Genomic DNA, 14,988 nt, shown 5'->3' on the forward strand with positions numbered 1-14,988 from the left:
CCAGACGGTCTGAACCAGTGATGTCTGCAACATTAAACATTTCATATAATTCATATTTGTATGTTTGCACTTGCAAAATATTAAATTCAAAACTACACTGTTGCATTTGAATGGCTGTCGATGGAAACACAGGCTGTTTGTGCCCAGACTGGAACCTCCACTTGGTTTACACTAATATGACATCATCCTCTAAGATTTGCGGCAGTGCTAGTGTTGTGTGAGATTGCCGGCCTGATGTGATTGTCATCTGAAGCTCATCGGTGATTGTTTGTGCTGTAGATGCCAGAGGAGCAGGCCTTCAGCGTGCTGGTCAAGATCATGTTTGAATACGGTCTCAGGGATCTCTTCAAGCAGAACTTCGAAGACCTGCACCTCAAGTTCTTCCAGCTGGAGAGACTCATGCAGGTTAGTGGTAGAAAAATAAAGGCACACATTAAACATGCAATTGTTCCGTTTAAAGGGCTAGTGTACTTTTGTTGAAACTGTTTGTATGATTGGATCGCTGTGTTGAGCAGTCAGCATCTGGGACCGGTACGATCTGTGTCTTCTTCCTCTGTGTGGTGTAGGAATGCATTCCAGACCTGTACGCACACTTCCTGAACCTGGGTCTGGAAGCACACATGTACGCCTCCCAGTGGTTCCTCACGCTCTTCACAGCCAAGTTCCCTCTGTACATGGTCTTTCACATCATAGACCTTCTGCTGTGTGAGGTAACATTTCATTCCTGCCTGCTTTCAAATCGATTCTCCTGATGGTCTCTTTGCTTAGTTTAGCTTTTCATTTCTAGTTTAGAGCTGTAGCCATCTTTTGTCATTTTGAGTTGAACATGACAATAAAGCAACATCCAGTCAAACCAAAGTCAAGTTCAGCTAATATGATTTCCATTTTTAAAGATTCTGTCTTGGAAAGCATTTTATCTAATATACTGATACTTGATCCTTCCGATCTTGTTTTCTCTCCTTTCAGGGCATCAGTGTCATTTTCAACGTGGCCCTTTCGTTATTGAAGGTAAGGAAGTGCTCATCTTTTTCTCAGATGCTTCACAGCGGGTGCTGTTCCTTAAAAATTAACCTGCAAGTCACCCATGTCTCATTTGCATGGTTCCAGTTTTACTAGGATGTTAGACATAATTGGTGTACCGCTATCACACCTCAGCAGCAGAAGATGAGCATCACTAACTCAAGATCACGACATGAGGGTGCAGTATTTTCTGAACTTCCTGAAAAGCTCTCTGTCTGTCCACAGACATCTAAAGACGACCTGCTGCAGACGGACTTTGAGGGCGCGCTGAAGTTCTTTCGTGTGCCAGTGCCCAAACGCTATCGCTCTGAGGAGAACGCCAAGAAGCTCATGGAGCTAGCATGCAGCATGAAGGTAAACGCCTGTGTTCAGGCTCTTTATTTAGTTCAAACTGATGTATTTAATGTGATGATCAGAGAAAGGAATAGTTCACTCATAAATGAAAATTTGCTGAAAATGTAATCTGTGTCGGGCAATCAAAGTAGATGTAGATGAGTTTGTTTCTTTATCTGAACAGATGTGGAGAAATGTAGCATTACATCACTTGCTCACCAGTGGATCCTCTGCAGGGAATGGGTGCCGTCAGAATGAGAGTCCAAACACCTGAAAAAAACATTGAAGAACGTCAAGAAAGGAGTCTGTCATTAAGATAAATCAACTTTATCCAAGTCCTCCATACATAATATTGTTTTCTGTACTGAAAAATTAATCTCATCTGAATCAGGAGAGAAATATACAAATTTCAAGCACCGTTTAAAAGTGAGAACAGTCCAGTTATGTGAATTTTTAAGTGAGAGGAAAATAGGAGATGGACTTCTTAACTGGGGAAAGCAGATTTTGGCTTCACAAGATGTTAACTGATGGACTGAAGTGATGTTGATTAGTTGTGGATTATTGCAATGATTTTATCAGCTGTTTGGACTCTCATTCTGACGGCACCCATTCACTGCTGAGCATCTATTTTAGTAAGTGATGTAATGCTATATTTCTCCAAATCTGTTTCCATAAAGAAACTATAGAGAGAGAGAGAGAGAGAGAGAGTTGAGCTCTTAAAAGCACTTCTTCTGGGTGACAGAGCAGCTGAGTGGTGTGTTTGTGCCATCTCTTGTGCTGGTGGGAATGTGATTTTCATTTATGACAAAGGTTCTTTGTGTGAATAGACCCTTTATCTGCTATGCTATTTTGTAATTTATGGGGTGTAAAAAGTCTTGTTGTAATGATTTGGATGGGCCAGCAGAGGACACTGCAGGAGTAAGTAAGAGACCCATGCCACTGAAGAGTTCTGTCATTTCTGTTAGTTTATTTTGTTAAAATATTACTTAATATGTTTCAATTAGTTTTTATTTAGTACCCATTAGTAATTGTAATGCTTACTTATTACAGTTAGTTACCAAGGCAATATTTCTCATTTTCATGTAATTCTTTCGTCTAATATTTATATGAATTCTTTTTAGCTTAATTTTGAAATAAACAACATATTTAATAGTTTAAATTGTGTAATTGTGGTTCACAATTTCTTTTACTTTTTTTTTATTATTATTATGTCACCATTTCCTTTTCCTCATCTTGTTCCAAACCTAACCGAAGTCTGTTCATCTTTGAAACACAATTAAAATATATTTTTATTATCTTTTCATAATTTTTTCCAGCTATTGAAAGTCCACATAACCAAAACTATTACATATCAAAAAGTAGATAAAAACATCAAAAAAATAATCCATATGAATCCAGTGGTTTTTAATCTTACGTGATTAAAAAATTGAATGTAGTTATTTACTCACATATAAACATTGATCAATTCACATATATAGAGCACAAAAAGTGAAAGCTCAGTGTAATGACTAATTACAGTCAAATGTTATTTTTTAGTGATCAAGCTTTTAAAATTATATATTGAACTCGCTCCATATTTTCAACACCAACTGTATCTGTCTCTCTGCCTGGAGACTTTATTTTTATTTTTCACTGCGTCAAAACATGACAGATTGAGTTTCCTGTGGCTCCCAATCTCTTTCCCCCTAATACAAACTAACCTTTTTCTCTCATCTCCTCATTCACGCTATCCCATCACAAACACTGAAAGCTCACCTTCACCACTGAGTTTGGTTGTGTTTGTGTGTTATTTCAATACAAGGGGCCCACCATGATCCCTGCCTCAGTTAAACTGACACCACACACCAGTCACGATCAAACGTGCTTTCACACACACACACACACACACACACACACACACTTCATTTCTCTGCACCCAGGCCTAATTGTTCCCCGGAGTGTCACTGAAAAACACGCTGACTGATGAACTACTCTTGACATTGAGGGCCTTTATATGGCTCTCATTTCATCTGTGAGGGCACTGCTGATTATATATGGGACAGAGCCGGTTCTGTGTCTTAGATCTAGTCAGATATGGTGCAGTGCTAAATCGAGCTCATTTACAAACACGCATGTACCTGCCGCACTGGCATCGCTCACACTGTGTTCTGGTGAGAAATGACTGGTGCTGAACACACAAAACACACTCAGTCTCACAAATTGGGTCATTCGATGAAAATGGGGTAGTATTGAGCTGCAGGTGGATAAATGTGGCACAGCTTGTGTGTTTATGTCCAGAGTGAACGGAAATCTTGTTCCGTTAATTAGTGGTTAGTCTTGTTGCATTTGGATAAGTGAACTTGCTCAGAGCGAATCTGAATCACTGCTTTATTTGTGTTGGTGGCAAGTCAGGCCCTTTCACAGTTTTGAAGTCATAAAACCTCAAGTAATTCTGGCTAGCTGTGTAATAGCTTGATTCTTGAGTATAAACATCAAGTCTGGTCCACTTCAGAGCAGATTCTGACCTAGAACTGATAGGATGGAAGCCAACACCAGCAAGGCACCTTCCAAACAGACTGAAATTGAGTAGAAGTCAGCAAGTGCAGTTTTGCCTTTGCATACATGGCATTGCATACTGCGTCATCACATAAACCTTGCTAGTTTAAACTTTGATTTAAAAGTGATTTGAAATGCAGTAAGTTTCCGTTTGTGCATGCTGTTCTGACACACACCTGACACGCATGTGCAAAAGACTGCCTGTCTGAACAGCACAAGTGCCAAAATGGTCAAATACAAATGCAACATTCGGTCAAAATGCCCTCTTTGCAGCTATTCACGTAAACACAGACATTTGTCTTAAATGTTAACTGTTTAAGAAATTAGATGTGTAACTATAGTAAATCTGATAATAAATCAGCAGCCTCATATACCTGCTGCTGTCTATTATATTATATAGAAATAACTTGACTCTTGACTGAATAATTTTAGGTGCTTTATTAAGAATCATTTTAAATTTAAGTCCGTATTTCTTAAGTATGTTAGACCTACCTAAAAAAAAAAAAAATTCAATCTTTGTTCAATAGTATTGATTTGTCCTATTACTTTTAATTACTTTCTTTTTGCTGACTGTTTACTGTCTTTATATTTATATTAATTGGACTAGTACTAGTTTTTGCTTTAGTTTCATAATTGGAGAATTGTGAAATTTCTAAAATCAAAAAAATGTGCATCCTAAAGAAAAAAATTATTTCCAGCACAAAATAACTATTTTGATCACTTCTAGTTCTTGACTATATTTGATTTTGCTGTCGGAAGCTCAGACTAGCTTTAGGCAGATAAGCACTGATATTTTTAGCTTTAAAACCTTGCTAACTTTGCTATATCTGTGCCAAACACCGTCCTGTTTCCCTGCATACCTGCAAACTCATCACCCTTCAGCAAAATTTGATGTCTCGTTTATATACATCTGAAGGGAACTGGCTTTCTACAGAAAATATTTGATCCCATTTTGTTATTACTTCTGTATGATGCCTTATAAAGTAAAGTTTAAAAGCACTGCTAGGTGTACTGGGATAACAACAGTAACTGCTGTATTTCTGCGTTTCCACCTACTGTCAAGTGTAGATTTCCATTTTCATTTTCATTTTGCTCAGAGCAATTATACATAGCATGCATAATCATTTACTAGGCTGAAATATACCTTTTTTCTTGGTTGTACCTTGTCATCTACATCTGTGTCAATGCCCTCTTCTGTGTGTTGTGTGCTGTGTGTACGTCCCAGATCAGTCAAAAGAAGCTGAAGAAGTACGAGAAGGAATATCACACCATCCGAGAGCAGCAGGAACAGCAGGAGGCGCCCATCGAGAGATACGAGGTAGATTCATCCTGCATCTGTCTGTGTGTGTGTGTGTGTGTGTCTCTGCCATCTGCCATCATCTGAATTCATGACCGTGCATATGAATATTTACAATGATGCATTAATGCATTTGCCCATATGCATTTAATCTTGGTATAATCGAAGATTTCATTTTCCTTCTCAATCAGAGCTAGTTTTCTCCTCTGCGCTGAGCTCAAACTCATTTTCCTCCATGCCTAGAACCGTATCTCGTGCTATTAGCATATGTGCTTTGTGCTTATAATGAGCAGAAGAGGTCAGAGATGATGAGCCCAGCTCGTGGGGATTTACCTCCATCATTTAGGAACTGTCAGTCATGGTTGAACATCTACACACACACACACACACACACACTGGTATTCCTGTCATTATGGGGACATTCCATAGGCGTAATGGTTTTCTACTGTACAAACTGTATTTTCTATCCTGTTACCCTAGACCTACCCCTCACAGGAACCTTTATACATGTTTACATTTTCAAAACACTTAATTCTGTAAGATTCATAAGCTTGTTTCCTCATGGGCACTTAAAAAATATCAGTCATTTGTGCCTATATTTACACAATATAAACACACACTCTCTTTTTAACAGGCCGATGTCTTTTAGTGCAGTAGCCGAAGGGACTGAAAGTCCAGTCAGTGTGTTACTTGCTTTCTGACATATTTCCCTCTAACTGGTCAATTTTTAATCAGGTTTCTTCTCCAAGCTTCCTTGTATTCCCAGCACAGTTAACCATTATAGTGACTGTCACGAGACACTCACACGCTGTGTCTGCTCTGTAGAGAGAAAACCGGCGGCTACAGGAAGCTAACATGCGTCTGGAGCAGGAAAATGACGATTTGGCTCACGAGCTGGTCAGCAGTAAGATTGCCCTGAGGAAAGACCTGGACAACGTGAGTCTTCTAGGCAGTTTGACGCTATTTTAAACATTTGTCCTCATTGCAGGTCTGCATTCACACGTCTGTGGCTTCTGGTATGTGTAGTAAAACACAGCGTCTCCTTCTCCCTTAGGCTGAGGAGAAATCTGACGCACTCAACAAAGAGCTTCTCATCACTAAACAGAAGCTGGTGGAATCTGAAGATGAGAAGAGACGGCTGGAGGAAGAGTCGGCACAGGTCAGACACCCCCAACACCAGTCAAAACAGAAATAAAGCTATGACATAACACACGTCGTGTACTGAACAGCAAATTGAGACGGTCTTGTATTTTCCTTCAAGTCTGCCGGGTTTCCAGCTCTGTTCAGAAACATTTAACTATTATTTGTTTCTTTTACTTCACTGTCCACTCCAGTTCACCCATTTAAATATATAAATAATAATAATCAATGTAATAAATAATGAAAATATTTTAGCATTTTAAATAAAATGCATATTTTTTTTTACATCACCTGAAAGCAAAATATATGTAAAATATATGAATATATTTTTTTTAACCTAATTTTTTATTTTTCACATGATTTAAAAGCTAAATGTATGTAAAACATTGTAAATTGTGGTTTGTGTGGTGTTTTTTTAGTTGAAACTACTTTTAAAAGGACACATTATCCCATGTTAATTAAGTTTTATTGGATTGTTTAAATGCCTTTGCAGACAAAAAAAAAAAAAATCAGTTTTCTGATTGGAAGTGTTTGTCCTAGTAACCCTGTAATGAGTTCACGTTCAGACTCTCGGTTCGAGTTGATTGCTGAAGTTCCTCTGGGACGGCCTGTGGACACAGACAGGAGAGATGTCTCCCCATTTGGGTTAAACATAGGATCATTGTGACATGATGATTTCTTTATACGAGAAAAAGAAGCAGAATTTTTAACTTGGGCTCTGTATCGGTGTGTTTTCAGCTGAAGGAGATGTGTCGGAGAGAACTGGATAAATCTGAGTCTGAGATCAAGAAGAACGGCTCCATCATTGGAGAATACAAACAGGTGAACACACACACACACACACACACACACACACATACACTGACTCACACACCTCAAGTCCTCACTGAAACACAGTCTGAAATCATCCTGATTCCAATGGACGTAGAAAGTAGCACCTTCAGTGCAGTATGAGAGCTTCTCTGTAAAAACAGTTGAGCTGCTGTCCCCGCAGAGCTCATTTTAATGGGCCGCTGACAGCATGATTCATGGTGGAGCATGATAATGGTGTCCTCTGAGCTGAACCAGCTCTCTCTTATTGCTTGTATGAGCCAGACAGCACACATTGAGCGTCAAAGGCCTGCAGGTATCCTGCTGGACGGCTTCCCGGTGTGAAATGAATAGTGTGAGGAGGAAGGGTTTAACACATCTGCCATCTGATGACTAGGCTGACAAAACACAACGCTGGAACGTAGAAAGGGATAAAAGAGCATTACTAATAAAATTGTCTCAAGCTGAGATCATTTCAAAAGTCTTTACAGTCACTGCACTGCACAAATAAATACATTATTCACATCTGACATTGCTGCACAGTGCAAGATATGTCAAAAGCATCTGTGCAATGAAAATATTCATTTATATTAGTTCACTGAATGAGTAGCTCAGACATTTTCTCAATGCAGATGCATTCTTTCTGTTAATGCGTGTCAACCAGCAAGAATAAATATCAGTCTCATCTTAAGGAGACATACAGTATGCTACTAAGTAATCAGAACTTGTTTTTTTGTTTGATAGACGATAAAACGGGTGGAAAATCAAATATAACTCCAGAAGTGTGTGTGAACAGTAGAAGATTTTGAATTGATGAGTTAGCGTATTTTCCGGACTATAAGTCGCAATTTTTTCCATAGTTTGGCTGGTCCTGCGACTTATAGTCAGGTGCGACTTATCAAAATTAATTTGACATGAACCGAGAGAAATGAACCAAGAGAAAACATTACCGTGTACATCCACAAGAGGGCGCTTTATGCTGCTCAGTGCTCCTGTAGTCTACACTGAAGACACAGAGCGCCCTCTCGTGGCTGTAGACGGTAATGTTTTCTCTTGGTTCTTGGTTCTAAATAAATGCGACTTATAGTCCAGTGCGACTTATATATGTTTTTTTCCATGACGTATTTTTGGACTGATGCGACTTATACTCAGGTGCGACTTATAGTCCGAAAAATACGGTATAAGGAAGCAAACTTTAAATCTGCAGCATTGCAGTAAAGTGATGTCATCAGTAAATGAGAAGCGTTAATGCACTGCAACGCTCAATACGTCAAGTATACGTCTGCGCGAGGGAGGTTTAGAGAGACATGCATCTCTAGTTTGAGAACGAAGACATTTTTATTAATCGTAACTTCTGGAGAAGCACTGCAAAAGAATGAATCTTTCTAGCGTGTGTGTGTGTCAAGTGCCTAAGGCTATGGATTCAGCTGTGTGTGTACGTCAAAACTGAATTATACTTTGGGCTTTAACCAGTGTGTGACGGCTCAGAACATCACCCTGTATCATCCCTTCTCATCAGCTGCTGATCAGTGCATGTTTAAGGAGGGTGTTCGCCACATTATGATATGCAGGCTGCATAGATCTAACAGCGACCTCTGAAGGATTGATGTCAGGTTGAGAAAGAACCTGTGAACCCCATCGATCAAGGGTGAACAGTTGTACGGCGATGATGCACTTACAGTAAGAGGATGCTGGGGTTACATCTGATATCCTGTGACAGGAGAGATTGAATGAAAGATTGGATCTTCATCTTATGACTGTAAGCCTCACTGCTGACCCTTGACCTCTGTGTGTTTGTGTCTCAGATCTGCTCTCAGCTCAGCGAGCGGCTGGAGAAACAGCAGACGGCCAACAGAGGAGAGCTGGAGAAGATCCGGGTGAGGGATGACTCAAACACACACACACTACATCGTGGCCTGATGTAGAAATGTATTCTTTAATGATCACATTAAATAAGCAAGATAATGTACATCCAGCTGCTCATTGTCACTAGTGCTTTGCTGATGGATGATTTATTAGCTAATAACCCGCTGATATTGAGAGCGGAGTTATGCCTGTAATCAGCCAAAGCAGCTTAGCGTGGTGCTCTCCAGGCTTGTGCTGAAGGCTTACGAGGTGGATGTGTGTGTTGGTACAGATGAAGGTGGAGGGCTGTGAGAAGTGCAGCATTCTCTTCAGTAAGGAGGGTCGTCTGAAGGTGCTCAGCGCTCGTAAAGAGGGCAGCGAGGAGGACACAGACGAGGAGAAGGAGGCGCTGAAGAACCAGCTGAGAGAGATGGAGCTGGAGCTGGCGCAGACCAAACTACAGCTGGTGGAGGCCGAGTGCAAGATCCAGGTACCACAAAGAGTCAAAGACACAGGAGCTACCTGAGCCCAGACGTCACCACACATTACACTGCATTACATGTATTTTTCTGTCCTGTGTCTTCCATCTCCTCATAGCGCTTTCACAGAAACAACAGATTTCAGTCCTTCAAATGGGCAAACCAGAGTTCAGTCTCTTCAGTCCAGTCAATGTTTATGATTAAAAGACAAAATAATGTAACAAATGGCCAAATCTGTTGGATTCGTAACTTCTGTTGATGTGTGAAACACAATTTGTTTCTATACAACATATAGAAAATGACAAATAAAGCATCAATCTATCAATATGTAATAATTTAATATAAAGTACTTTTTATAAAATTCAGCTTTGCAACACACGGTTAATCTCCATTTTAAAATATACGCCAATAAAAATAAAAAAAAAGTTATTTTCAAGTGTAATAATATTTCAGAATGTGACTATTTCAACTGTATATTTATCAAATAAAAGTCGCCCGAGGGGAGTTCACAACGCAGTTATCAACTAAAAACAGAAAACTCTCTATGCGTTTTGGCCGTTCGTATATTTTTGGGGGGCTGAAAATACAAACTTTTGAAAACGCCTTCAAAGTGCAAGTTTCTCAGAATCATGGCATCGTGCATGATTATTACGTTCAGTGTGCGCAGATGTGTAGCGCTTCTTTTTAAATGACATCGCCATCTACTGGCCTGATATGAATAATACAGAGTTTGTGTAGTTTTCGCAGATCTGTGTGAACAAGGATCGTTCTTGATAATGTTGTCATCTGTACGCGAAACCTTTAAAAAACACAAAGGAAAAACATTCTGTTTTAAGTACATAGTTGTTGTGTAAACATTCCCTTAGTGAGCACAAGAGACTTCTTAAAAAAAATAAAAAAATATTACTAAACATTTGAACAGTATATATATATATATATATATATATATATATATATATATATACACACACACACACACATCTATAAAAATGGTTAAAGTGGTTGTAAGTAGCCCAAATAAATCAGCACCAGTATTTTTTGAGGTTTGTTTGAGATAGTTTGCATTTGACCTCAGGTGTCCGATAAGTAAATATCTTCATGTCTTTAGGATCTGGAGCATCATCTGGGTCTGGCTCTGAACGAAGTCCAAGCAGCCAAAAAGACGTGGTTCAACAGGACGTTAACCTCCATCAAGACGGTCACAGGAGCTCAAGGCAAAGAGAGCGTCTAACAGGACACACTTCCAGAGACGAAACACTCCAGCCCAACATCTCCTCTCACCCCACAGCTGGAAGAGTGCAAACCTTTTTTTCTCTCCCTTTTCCCCTTTTGTATAAACAAAACTTTCCTTCTAGGGTACCAGCTACCCCGTTTGAAACACAAGTACTTACTGAAAGAAAAAGACGCTAGTCTTTCAACTACTGATGATGTTAAACAAAAGACTGGGGCGTCAGGGGCTGTTAACATTTCTATCTGCTGTCCTGCTCAAGACTACTTGCACAAACACAGAGTCTGAGTCAAACACAGATGGTACGAGTGCTGCCGGAAAACTAGCTTACGTTCTCGCGTGACTTTCGTTATTGTAATAAGAGGGCAAATGTGTAGATCCGTGTGCATGTGTATGACTGAGGTCTGCTTTTATTGTACAGTGTATGTGTGTGTTGGCCAACGTTGTGGTTCTCAGAGGAAAACTAAAAACAGGAAGTAGGTAGCACACTGTACATAGACTGTACAGTCGACTTTTTTTTAGATTCCTCCTCAAACCACTAGCTGGCGCCATTCTGATATTAACAAAACAAGTAAATGGTATATGATGGGATACAGGCATTATGTATATGCACAGCCGTACACAACCAGATCTGTGAAGTCTGCTTGTGTATGCGAGAGGTCAAAGGTCTTTTACAGTAGCGGTTCATCATGACTAACAGGAAGCACATCTGGAGGTAAAGACTCTGCAGAAGTCACTGTGTAACCGACTCGCTGTGGGGAAGGTGTTTGCACCTTACAGACATATTTATATTAATATCAGGCTTGCTAGAGTTATTGTCGTTGTTAAAGAAGACAAATAAGGCCGTTCTAAGGCAATGGGTTGTACATTAAAAAAAAAAGCATATGTTTTTTTTTTTTTTTTTGATTAATTTTATATTTCAACTTTGGTAACTGTACTAATGTTGCCTAGTTGTACTGTGCTACAGATTATTAATTTCAAACTGCTGTCTCATCATTACATGCCAAATGTACCTTTTACCCAGCATTACGTGCGTGTGGACATGGTAATAGTGTAGGATGCATTGTGTAAACCTCCATGAATTTCAGTATAAACCTATGAACACATCTCCTCCGGTCTGGTGCTCGTTCTTTATGAGTCTCTGCTCCACGAGATCTCTGAGTTTTCAAATAATTATTAAGAATTTATGTCTTAGCATTACTAATTGTTTCCTGGACTGACTTATGATTTCATAACTGCGCTGAAGGTACTTTTGCAAAACATCAACATAAAAAAAAAAAAAAAGTTTATGTCAAGACTTAACTAACTTCACAAAATATTGAATGATTTTAACATAACATATGACATCAGAGGTACTATCACATTTATCACACATGACTGTCATCAATAATTTACAGTGTTTTTATCAACTTAATTGGAAATTACTGTAACATGCATTAATTGCCCCCTCACAAAGACCCACCACCTCTTTACTGTTGTTATGTCCGACAAATCATGGTACTCATGCCACACTGAGAAAAACCGAGATATACTGTACCTTCAATAGTAGTATCATAAATCGAAATTTACTTTGTATCTGGAAACAGATAAAAGAACAATTCAAGCTAAAGTCCCTTTCATTTATATCTCGTATCGCTCAGAATCCTGATCATTTATCTCATCAAGATTGGATAGGACCTTTGTGCAATTGGCAGAAATGGGTGTATGTACTGTATGGGACATTTTTAATGATGGGGCTCTGACATCCTTTAGTCATCTGCAACAGAAATGTAAATCTCCAGAGTTTCTATTTTTTTATATATATATTTCTAAAGGAATTCTATATATGCTCATACACCTTCATTGGATAATGCATCCCCCTCAATTAATTATAAGTGTCTTGATCAGTGTGAAGGAAGTAAAAATGCATTATTGAAAATGTAGGATTTCTTAAAGAAGAATGGGGAAAAGAAGTAGGAGTGGAGATTTCTGAGGAAATGTGGCAGATGAGTTTATAAGATATTAACAAACATTCTATTAATTCTATATACACTGCCTTAATCAATTTAAGATCATTAACAGACTACATTATTAAAAATAGAAACTACACAGAATTTTCCAAAATGTTTTCTTTTGTGACATCTGTAATTCAGTAGATGCTGATTTGTCCCATTGTTTGTTCCAAGATACTGAGTTATTGGAATGGAATTTTTGATGTGATTTTCAGAGATTTTTAGGGTGCAAATGCAGTCGGATCCGGCACTTCTCATTCTGGGACTTTCTGAATGTATGTATCTATTATCAGGAACACAAAACAAACAGCTTGCATACAGTTTAATTACAGCCAAGAAGTTACTACTGCTGTTCTGGAAGAAAAGGGAGGCTCCGACAGTCAAATTATGCTTGAAGAAATTATTTCTACTTTACATTTGGAACGAATTTGATAATATTCTAAATCTGGAACCCTTTCTCTATTTTCTTGATGGAAACCTAATGCATCGTTTGTTAATGTAATGTTTTAGCCTAATATTTCTTCATCACTTTAAAGCTGCAGTAGGTAACTTTTGTAAAAAAATATATTTTTTACATATTTGTTAAACCTGTCATTATGTCCTGAGGACAGTAGAATATGAGACAGAAAATCTGTGAAAAAATCAAGCTCCCTTGGCTCCTCCCAGTGTCCTATTGCCATTTGCAGTTGCAGACCGCTCCCGGTAAGAAATCAACCAATCAGAGCTGCGGTCCGTAACTTTGTTTGTGTTCAAAATGTAGAAAAATGTATATAATAAGCAAGTACACCATGAATCCATTTTCCAAACCGTGTTTTTAGCTTGTCCTGAATCACTAGGGTGCACCTATAATAAGTGTTTATATTCGGACTATTTTAGATTGCTTCGGTGGTACCGCGGCGGAGTAACCCAGTACCTTTGTGATTCTTCATAGACATAAACAGAGAGAAGTAGTTCCGGCTACGATGTTCTTCCGCAAGACGCAAGCAGTTCTGTTTATTAACCGCTAGAGCGTCAAAAGTTACCTACAGCAGCTTTAAACTGTAAACAAACAGGTAAGGGGATTTCTCTCTTTTCTAATTTAAATTACCAAACTATTAGCCAAAGCATAGTTTGGTATTGGCTTGTGATAGTTACAATAACGTGTAATATCAAGACTGGACGTCCTTAATGATCAATGGAGAGCAGTAGAGTTGCTTGAAGTTCCAACTATATTCAAAAGTGGATTTTTTTCCGGATGTATTGCAATATTTGAACATCTGTGGCTAGACCGAATGCTATTCTAATTAAAACTATTAGTGTGTTGTGAGAATTACCAGTATTATTCACTAGAACATTTTAAAACACTATATTAAATGTGGTTATGCATAATAATAATAATGGGAGTAAATTATTGTTTACACAGATTATTTGTTTTGTGTGAATATGTTCATACATCCATTACATGCATAAAAAATTATTGATTTTACCATGGTGAATAAGTTTTTAAGTTTTTTATTTATTTATTTATTTTTTTATAACAGATGTTTTTAACCCAATGCCTAGTGTATAGGGAGTAGAAATACCATTAAGAGCTGTGCTTGCACAGGTTCTGCATGATCTTCTTCACGTATATCCTCTGCGTCTCAGTCGGGCTCAAATTGATAAGCAATATAGAGGACATTATTGTTCACAATGCAAGCGGAGCTCATGCTGCTGAGGTTAGGGGCTAGACGTGCACCAGAGATGGTTTAGCCAATCACAACACACTGGACTAGCTAACCAATCAGAGTCTGTTGTGTATTTCTGAGGGAGGGGCATCATAAAAGCAGGAAATGATCAGCGCGTTTAACAGAGAAGAGACAGAGCGGGGAAGAATAAAGGTCAATTAAAATTTTTTATTTTTATTATTTTTTTTTTTAAACGAAGCATGAACACATTCGACTGCACCCAATAAACACAATCTAGTCTAGAACCAGTTAACCAGTTAAGGCTTTTCGTTCTGGATTCATACCCGAGTGCCAGCTGGCGCCCCTGTCCTACAGCATGTCTTGTTATATCATTAAGCCTGTCTATAAGCTAACTTTTTAAATAGCATGTGGTCCTGTAAAATTACACTCTGGGATGATATGTTAAGCAGGTTTTGGAAGCCTGTTACTGGGAGTTACCTGGCATCAGGACAAACTCAAACGTCATCGCTGATGAACCCAAACTCCACAGCTCACTCTTAAGTGAATGTGTTAGGAGGTAGGGAACGGGGGGAACGTTGATTCCACTCATATACTCCGACCCTGACTGGTTTGTGCAGAAGTACCTCGACCCAGCCCCAGTGTA

General features: G+C 38.7%; 1 protein-coding gene across 3 annotated transcripts in view; it reads left to right on the top strand.

Moving 5' to 3' along the window:
* Positions 1–11,794, top strand: part of LOC128021420 (rab GTPase-activating protein 1) — a 56,924-nt gene extending 45,130 nt beyond the window's left edge. For all 3 annotated transcript variants that reach the window (XM_052608555.1, XM_052608556.1, XM_052608557.1), the window contains 11 exons: positions 280–405; positions 567–710; positions 967–1,008; positions 1,246–1,374; positions 5,114–5,206; positions 6,011–6,121; positions 6,240–6,344; positions 7,064–7,147; positions 8,941–9,012; positions 9,273–9,470; positions 10,568–11,794. In XM_052608555.1, coding sequence (XP_052464515.1) covers positions 280–405; positions 567–710; positions 967–1,008; positions 1,246–1,374; positions 5,114–5,206; positions 6,011–6,121; positions 6,240–6,344; positions 7,064–7,147; positions 8,941–9,012; positions 9,273–9,470; positions 10,568–10,690 — 1,227 coding nt within the window. In that variant the 3' untranslated portion in view covers positions 10,691–11,794. The remainder of the gene's footprint in view (positions 1–279; positions 406–566; positions 711–966; positions 1,009–1,245; positions 1,375–5,113; positions 5,207–6,010; positions 6,122–6,239; positions 6,345–7,063; positions 7,148–8,940; positions 9,013–9,272; positions 9,471–10,567) is intronic.
* Positions 11,795–14,988: the final 3,194 nt, after the last annotated feature.

The sequence above is a fragment of the Carassius gibelio genome, chromosome A10 (genome assembly GCF_023724105.1).
Source record: "Carassius gibelio isolate Cgi1373 ecotype wild population from Czech Republic chromosome A10, carGib1.2-hapl.c, whole genome shotgun sequence".
Classification (NCBI taxonomy): domain Eukaryota; kingdom Metazoa; phylum Chordata; class Actinopteri; order Cypriniformes; family Cyprinidae; genus Carassius; species Carassius gibelio.